Raw genomic sequence first — 9,691 nt, 5'->3', positions numbered from 1 at the left:
TGAAAACACGTACACATACTGCTCAGTTCTTGATAATACAATTCATATCACACTTATTCTAATCTGTTTTTTTCGTAGTAGGTTAATCAAAAAACAAAATGAATCTGCTGAGAGACACTGCTGTCTTACCTTCATTCCACTTAGAGTCAGTGTGTTTTTCAGCCTGTATTTACCATCCTGCTGAGGGTAGGTGTACAGCATCACGTCATTCATCTGCAACACACGCACAAACATGATTACTATCTAAATGGGGACATTCCATAGACTAGAAATAGTTTTATATACTAAATTATATAAATTATATAACCTAATCCTAACCAGCACTTTAAATGTTCTGCATTTTTTTTTCAATAAATATTGTAATAATTGTAATACCATTCTTACAAGGTGGTTTTGTCAGATTTATCTAATTTCTGGGTACAAATTTATTTGTCCCCAAATATGTACACATACCTTTATACAGTACACAACTATATACACAATTTTAAATAACATGAGTGCATAGAGCACATAATTATTTAATAAGTTAAACCATTCAGATTACAGATTTAAATTATTTAATAGGATAATTATATTATTTTTATTATTATAGTTATTAGTTGCATTATTACTACTATAGACAATACCACTACTACTACTAATAAGAAGAAGAATATTAATCATAATATATTTAAATGATTTAAACCTAAAATTAAATGTGAGCAAAAATCTGGCCTGTAATGCCTGATAAAGCAGCGTTTGTGAGCACAGTGCTGCTTTGTGTACAGCGTTACCGGGGAAACAGCGCTCCAAAAGCGGCACCTAGTGGCAAAGAATGAATTTGCATTTTCATTCAGCCCAACGCGAAAAGACCAACAAGTGGGCTGGCAATATGCTAATGTTTCATGTTGACGTCAACGGCTTGGGAGTCGTTTTAAAAACGACTCATTTCAAGGATTCAGAGTCGACTCTTTCTTTTGAGAGACAATAAATTTATACACGGTGCACTTTCAGATTTAAAACTTGGCAGGATGTTTTCCCAGTGCTGCTTTGTGTACAGCGTTACCGGGGAAACAGCGCTCCAAAAGCGGCACCTAGTGGCAAAGAATGAATTTGCATTTTCATTCAGCCCAACGCGAAAAGACCAACAAGTGGGCTGGCAATATGCTAATGTTTCATGTTGACGTCAACGGCTTGGGAGTCGTTTTAAAAACGACTCATTTCAAGGATTCAGAGTCGACTCTTTCTTTTGAGAGACAATAAATTTATACACGGTGCACTTTCAGATTTAAAACTTTGCAGGATGTTTTCATTCACTTAGAGCTGTCTGTGTTACACACTGCATGAAAGGTCATTTTCAAAAATCCATAATAGGGGCATTTTAATTATTATATATTATTATTGTTGATTTAATTATAATTATAAATATTTGCATAATTATTACTCCTATAGACAATACTACTAATACTAATCATAATATATTTAAATTATTCAAACCTAAAATTAAATGTGAGCAAAAGTAATAGTGATGCTTGCCTTCTTTTGTTTCCACCACAAGGAGGCAGTAAAAGCTTTTAAGTCTGCACACTTCTGCTCTATCCCTGTCCAAGTTAAACCATTTAGATTAGATTTACATTATTTAATCATAATTATTAGTTTCGTTATTATTGTAGTATATTTCTATTGAATAGGCTATCAAAATAATAATATTTACATTATTTAAACCCCTAAAATTAAGTATGAGCAACGTAATAGTGATGCTTGCTTTCTATTATGTTTATGTCTACCACAAGGAGGCAGCATAAGCTTTAAATCAGTGGTTATCAGCCTTTTTGATTTCAAGTCCCCCATCACTTTTTTAATTTTTAAAAAGAATTAGGAGTGTCCATAGATTAAAATAACGGTAACACTTTATTATACAGTAGTAAAATATATAATAGTTATTTATAATAATATATAATATTTATAATAGTAAATTCTGCACAATTACAAGCAACTAAACCTGAAGTACATGATGTTAATTATTTTACTCAGTATTTTTTAAGCCAATTTGAGGCCCCCTTGAACTTTGCTGAGGCCCCCTAGTGGGCCCTGGACCCCTGCTTTAAAACAACTGCTTTAAATAGTTTTGACATGATCTAATTTCTTCCTCTCTGCTCAATGCACATTCTTCCACAAGTGTAGCACGTTCAGTTCAGTACCCAAGAAAGCAATTCACACGTTCAATACAATAGGTTGTGCTTGATAAAAACAGTTTATGGGATATTTTCTGCTTTGCTTCATTCCTGACAATGAAGTTGTTGTGCTAAGAACACAAACCCACACCCACAGACAGGCTAGCCCTACACTTCAAACCATTATGTTTGCTCAACATATATAGCTCCAAACAAAAGTAGTGACATCATGAGACATGCAATGTGCGTGCCCCAAACATCCGCAGTTCACAGGCTGGGTCCAGGAATTCAGCCTGGACGCTCCTGAGAAAGCCTTTTTGGGTGGAGGCAGCAGGACAGAGACAACAAAAACATCAACAACTGCCACAACAATCCTCAAACAGCTGAGAATGTATCAGTTCTCATGTAACTAGTGTGTGTGTGTGTCCCTTGAGACTGGACCTTGGTGAAGAAAAATACGAGAGAAAACAACAAATAACTTACGGTAAGAGTCCAACGTAAGACCTCCATAGAGATCTGATACCATTACAGTAGCCACAAAAAACAAGGCCCTGATTACATGTCAACACAACTCTACTTAACTAGTATTGCATGATATTTGTGACCATTTCTTATCCAATTCAGCTCAGGTGAAAAAACTTGACCACAACTTTTCTGGTGGTTCATGATCATTGGATAATGATTTTTTATAGGGATTTCTGGGACATATTTTCTTTTTTTTTTTTTTACTTTTTTTATTGTAGTATTATTTGTATACTGTTATAGCATTTATTAATATTTTAAATTAGCTTTTAATTTTATATTTTCAGTTTTCAATTTAAATTTCTGTAATTTTGTTATGTGCTAATTTTTTATTTTGTTTTTATTTCATTATGTATTGCTATTTCTATTTAGCTTTATTTTTTTATTTCAGTTTTAGTCATTTAGTACTTCAGCTTAACCTATTTTATTTCAGTTAGTTCAAGGTAACATTCCTAATATTCAGTTATGTTTTTCATTTAACATTTATATTTATTTCAGATTGCCTCCAATTAACATAAATGATTTTAAATGTTTTAGTTTTAGTGAACAATAACAACATGGTGTAAATCACGGAATTAAACTTCCATGACATGTTTTCCATGATCATGGAAACCATGTCTCAGTGATCAGAGATAGTCCTTCAAAGATATTTCATGCTTTGACTTCAACTGTGAAGTGGTAGATTGGTACAGGCAATGAAGGGTAGTTTTGACAGAGGAAATGGCCTTTGGGCATCAGTGTGTGAGTTATAGTTGGTTGGCGGGATTTTTTGAGCGATTCACTTATTAATCCATAAATTAAATCCGGATCTCGAAGAATCATCGTTAGGGGACCCTCTGACATATCACAACCAGTCAGTGCTGGACTCTGTGACATCAGTCACATGTTCTCATAAAAAAATAAATAAAAAAAAACACCAGTCAGAGATTGATTCATTAAGGGAGAGAAGACAGCAGAAAGGAGAGGATAACAGAAGATGAAGAAAGACTCCAGTATCTGGGATCTTCAGAGCCAAGAGTGTCGCAATATCAGAAAATAGCTTCCTGTATGTATATACACTGTTCAAATTTACCATTTGTCAAGTGCCAGTTTTCCAGTAACATAATGAGGAACTACAGCATATTACATTGTTTAAACTGAACTGTACGAGTACGAGTCTGACCAATGTCAAATCAAATGTGTAGGCTATAAACTGCCTTGTGCCTTGAACCTAAGAGAAAATGTGCCAATGTGAAAAAGTTACTTATCTAGTACTCAGAACTTTAGAAAAAGGAGGAAAAAGAGATGGATAGTAATAAAGATAATAATTACTTTCCCACCCAAAGGTCTGTATACACTAGGCTACTCTTCAAAAGTTAGGGGTCAGTAACATTTGAAATGAAGTCTCATACTCATCAAAGCTGCATTTATTTGACCAAAAATACAGTATCAACAGTGATGTTGTGAAATATTACTGCAACGTGAAATAACTGTTTTCTATTTGAATACATTTTTAAAAAATGTTTTATTTCTGACAATCGTAAAACAATCATACTGACCTCAAATTTTTTGTGCAAGTTGACATTATTTAAAACATCTCAGCAGAGCCCACAGAGCCCATTCTTCTTCAAATCTTGTCACTAAGGCATTCAGAAAACCACCCGAGTGGAAGTAACGGAGTAAATGTACTTCAGGTAAACAACTGAACTGACCGCTCAGCCTAATGTTTTTAGCGTTGTTTTTCAGCTGCGGTGGCTCAGTGTTGTTGATCTGTTGTTCTCTGGGCCTAGTCTTCAGTGTGCTGTCAGTAAAGTCCCAGCACAGGAAGCTGGCATCCAGTGACCTACAGCAGACATCCTGAGAGGAAGTACGACCCTCGAAAACAAGAGCGCTATAAAGAGGGGTGGGGGCAGCCTTGTGCTATAGCTAATGTAGCCTCCAGTGTCTGCTGAACAGTTATGGCACATATAAACCAGCTCACTTACTCTCTAGGAAACTGGCTGCCTTTTTGAATGACCAAATATCAACAATACACATACCTGTCAATAACTGCTCAGTACCTAAGAGGGCAATATAGGCACCTTCATATTAAATGGAATGTGTCAGGCAACTAGCTTTAAACATACTGACAGTTTAGCTAAATTTAACTAACTTGCCAAGCAAGATTCCATTCAGACTTTTTCCTGCAATGACAGTTTTTGGATTTAAAGAGAAAACCAACTGTATAATAAAACAGTTTATGCTAAATTCAGCTATAGCTTTCAGAATGCAACACCTACTTGTCCTCAGACACAAGAAGCGATACAGGTCTGACTGAAAGAGAAGCTCTTAATGGTCCCACTCTGCCAACTGTTTTGATCAATAATTTTCAGACACAAACAAAGTCAGGTGAGCTCCAAACGGCTGTGAAGCCACCTGTTCTAAGGAATGTAAATAAACCCATGTAAATGCAGAAATACTATGCAAGAGTGCTTTTTCCCCACTTAAGTTCATCTTTAAAAGTAATTTCATAGTTCACTGTATATGAAATATGGTCAAAGTGCACTGACGAATGTATTGACAAGCATTTATGGTAAACTAAAATATACTTTAATGCCATTTCTATTGAAACTTGTATTTCAGTCTATTTGTAATTACACATTTGTAATGATGAAGAAGCAATTTAGTATGTTTAAAATATATTAACTATAAATGTAATATCAAATAACACATTAAAGTTAAAAATATAATGATTTCCTTATGACAAATGATTATTAAAATGTAATGATTTAAAATGTACTTTAACAAAACTTTTATTCTGACATTATTACAAAGTGCACTTTTTAAAAGTCATGAAAGTTTACTTGCTTTAAATGCACTTAAGTGGACTTTTTCATTTATATTTAATTAATATTATATTATCTGCAAGGATAGTTTTTTTTTTAAATATACTTGAAGATTTGAATTATACTTCAAGTGCACATTTAATGCAATTAAGCACACTGCAAGTAGAGAGAAGCATGACAAAATACCAGGAAGAGGTGTCTGGGCTGCCGGCTTTTCCGAGAGACCTTCATCAGAGTGCCCTCCTTGACAAAAACCTGCAAAACACACAGGTGCAAGAGGCCAGGTGACTTATGGGTAAGGGTGTTATTCACTTAAACCTTTGATGTCTAATAACTGTTACTGATCTTTCAGGTTTTACTGCCAGTAAAAACAGTAATAAACTATAAACATGAAACCATAAATACAGCGTATGAAGCTGAATGTACCCTTCCTGGTTGAAGGAGGTCTCGTTTTCCTCTCACGCTGTAGTCGATGTGGACCAAACGAAGCAGGTTCTCCTGCGATTGCAATAGAAAGACATAAAAGAGTGAGAATGAGAAATAGAACTGATTTGTGGATGAGAAAAAGGAAGAGCTGTTCAGAAATGAATAAGGGTAGAAACAAAAGGTTTCTGTGTCTGTGAGTATGTGTTTGGAGATGCTTCTGTGTCTGGCTGATTTCACACTACTCTCTTTGTTTCTCGACACCTGGTACACTATGATGACATCATATCCCCTCGCTCGTTTTTCATCATGTATCAACAATACAACACGCTCTCTCACACACAGAAACAACTCACCCCGTGCTTTAGATTGTCATTAACCTGGTCTGCGACCTCTGACACGATTACCAGCGCAGCTGTTGATAAAAAGTTGCAGTCATAAGCACAATTAATGTTTTCACAGTTCAAACATGGTCAGTGGTCATCAATGTGTGAGAGAGAGACTGAGACAACAATACCTTGTGTGTCTTCATACTCTTTTGAATCCGGAGAGAGGTTGTTTAAGTAGTCTGGAAAAAATGAGATGAAAACCAAATTACTTATTAAGAGACAAAATAGCTTCTACTTCACCATCTCATACTCTTTTAAACACACTCAAACAGTTTTATGTTTTATGTACAAGATCCAACATACAGTACATTATTTACAGTTCATTTTTACCCCAATCCTCAAAGTCATTGGCAGCCTTTGTATGGTGAAATGTAATTAAGTGACAAATCACTCAGAAGTCAAATACGATTTATCAAAATGTGAATTCCAGGACTGCAAGTCAGCAACAAAATCAACAATTTTACCCCTACTGTAAGATTATGTCAATAAAGTGATGAGAAAGTAGTTTTATTATTTAATTACTGCATTTCCTGTGCATTTTGATGCGGTTTGATAAATATAGACTATTGTTGCATAAATGCACCTTTGTGCAGTATCTCTGTATGCAGTATTTATGCATATACCTGTACTTCCAACATTTACACATGTATAACCCAATAATTGTTATTTTTGCATTATTTCTGTACTATTATAATATTTATTAATATTTTTAAATAAGCTTTTATTTTTAGATTTTCAGTTTTAATTTAATTTTAAGTTTTAGTTATTTTTCTATGTGCTTTGTGATTTTTTAGTTATTTTTTAAATAAATGTATTAAATATTTATATTTAGCTTTCATTTATTTTTATTTCAGTTTTCATTTTAGTAATTTGAATACTTCAGCTTTTACATTTATATTATTTTTAGTGCTGTCAAACGATTAATCGCATCCAAAAGAATTTTTTTTTTTACATAATATATGTGTGTGTACTGTGCATATTTATTATGTATATATAAATATACACACATGCATTTATATATTTAAGAAAAATTTTATGTTTATATATTAAATATATTTGTATATAATATAAATTATATGAATATAAATGTATGTATGTAAATACATGTACATATTTTCAAAATATATACTGTATGTGTGTGCATTTATATATACATAATAAATATACACAGTACACACACATATATTATGTAAACAAATTTTTTTATTTTGGATGCGATTAATCATTTAACAGCACTATTTATTTTAGTTAGTTGCCAAAACAAGAAGTTTAAACAAGGTTAAATCTGTAACTCATTTTTTTTTATTTCAGTTTTATTAATAAAAACTTTTTTTTTTCAAAATGTTAGTTTTAGTTAACAATAACCAAATTGCACAAATTATTTAGTCTTCTTTCCTTAAAAAGGAACTGAATGCGATATTAATATGGGAAAATATAATCTGGACTAAATATTTGAATCACGCAGTGTTCACCTGTGAGGATCATGCGGTACTGGAGCACACGCACAATGACCCGCAGCAGCTGGTGTTTCACAGGAACATGAACTCCTTCTGCATTCTGTGTCTGGAATACAAACACACATGCATATGAGAAATGGCACATAAAACAATATACAATGCATGCAAACATATTATTACTGTAAACACAGACATACAGAAGAAGGACTTGGAATATACACACACACACACACACAAAAATCATACACTAATGCTGTGTTCACGTCAAACAGGTCTTGTTACTCCTCATGATGAAACTTTTTTAACTGTTGAAGAAGCTGCCATTTTGTTGTTTTTACATGATGTCACAAAGGTAAAGTAAGAGAAATCTAAATTTGTATCAAATTCTTGAGTTTAACAAAGATGTGAACCATTTTACTAGCCAGAAACACATAATTATGGTATTTACAATTATTATTTATTTTATAGCATCTGCACATGCTGCACATAAATGTATAGACACAAAAAGATCTCTATAAACACAAAACAGTTATTCCCTTAAAACTCACGCACAAACTTGATTGCACAATCATACACAATCAAGAGTTACATGCCACCTGTGCTCTCTCTAGAGCCACAAGATATAGTATCATAGATCACAATGGCACCACTTAGAAAAGCCCATTTCAAGGTTATTCATTTGACCTTCCCTTTTTCCAGCTACACAAAACCCTGAGTACGCTTCATTCCAGCCAATTCCATCCCAATTATATCATTCACTGGGAGAAAATGTGAACAAGTGAATCAGTCAAACACGCGTGAGAAGAAATCAATCAAGGCCTAATTGACTTTGACACGTCATTGTTCATGCAAGCTCTGAGGAGCCAGGGGGTATGTGAGAGGTCAGTAAAGGGCAGATAAGGGCAAATAACTTCAGAGTTATGGACATCCAGAGACATGGGACAATGCTTGAGATCTTCAACAAGAAAAGGGAAAAAGGGATGCCGTTAATGACCTTGTGAGGAGTGTGAACGATGGGAGTTATGGCTTCAAGATAAAAGAACACAAGCCAGTGTTCAGTTTGTCCAGTTTGCACACCTGCCAACACATCATTCCCACAACACCTCTGAAAGGCACTCTCTGGGTTTCATTATCTTTTTCCACACCAGCTCTCTAACTTTGTCCTAACCTTACTGTCATCATCATCATAATTCACAGGTTTTATCCATCACATTTCTTATTTCTCTTCATTTTCTTCTACGTTTACATTGCAGTTTATCCATCACATAATCAAATCTGTTATTTAGATGATAATGTGAACATAAATCACACACACACACACACACACACACACTAATGCCACACACTAAAGAGTTCACACTGCACAATTTTCAAACTCGTCGGATCGCCGTTGTTTTCACACTGCGTGACTATCTGGGGTAGCATTCAGTTGCTGCTGTGTTCACACTGCACGATGGATCGGCGACAGGGGGTTTCACATTGCATGACTTCACAATAGGAACAATCTCCGACAGCTCTGTCTGGTGCAGGGTTGCCAGGTTTTCGCTACAAAACCCGCCCAATTACTACTCAAAACTAGCCTGAAAATAGCCCAATTGCATTCGAGGGGGTCCCCCATTAAAAATCGTGTTGGGGGGGGTAAAATACGCATTTTTTGGCGGGGTTCTCCTGGTACAATTCACATTCCAGGGCCTAAATATCACGTTATTGGGGTCGCTTCAACCTGCTGACATAAAAAACAACCGGCGGCAATCGCGGATTTGGCAACACTGGTCCGCAAACTACGTTTCATATAACTCCTCCCCGAACTTCCCGCTGCCCTGTATCTTGGTCTCTCATTGGCTGTAGGTCATCGCCGATGTGTTTTTCAGTCAGAACTCATTTCACACAGCGTGATTGTGAATGCGATTCCCTCAGATCGCGTCTTTGATAATTCACACTGC

General features: G+C 34.9%; 1 protein-coding gene across 1 annotated transcript in view; it reads right to left on the bottom strand.

Annotated features, from left to right (window-relative positions):
- LOC107656043 (FYVE, RhoGEF and PH domain-containing protein 5-like) overlaps positions 1 to 9,691 on the bottom strand; it is a 58,305-nt gene that overhangs the window by 13,480 nt on the left and 35,134 nt on the right. Inside the window, exons 9-14 of the mRNA XM_016443700.1 lie at positions 7,764 to 7,854; positions 6,420 to 6,470; positions 6,259 to 6,317; positions 5,906 to 5,977; positions 5,666 to 5,734; positions 130 to 213 (exon numbers count right to left, since the gene is read on the bottom strand). Coding sequence (XP_016299186.1) covers positions 130 to 213; positions 5,666 to 5,734; positions 5,906 to 5,977; positions 6,259 to 6,317; positions 6,420 to 6,470; positions 7,764 to 7,854 — 426 coding nt within the window. The remainder of the gene's footprint in view (positions 1 to 129; positions 214 to 5,665; positions 5,735 to 5,905; positions 5,978 to 6,258; positions 6,318 to 6,419; positions 6,471 to 7,763; positions 7,855 to 9,691) is intronic.

The sequence above is a fragment of the Sinocyclocheilus anshuiensis genome, unplaced genomic scaffold, assembly GCF_001515605.1.
Source record: "Sinocyclocheilus anshuiensis isolate Anshui unplaced genomic scaffold, SAMN03320099.WGS_v1.1 scaffold51, whole genome shotgun sequence".
Taxonomy (NCBI): Eukaryota; Metazoa; Chordata; class Actinopteri; order Cypriniformes; family Cyprinidae; genus Sinocyclocheilus; species Sinocyclocheilus anshuiensis.
The sequence above is the reverse complement of the archived record's forward strand: the minus strand, read 5'-3'. Positions and strand labels throughout refer to the sequence as shown.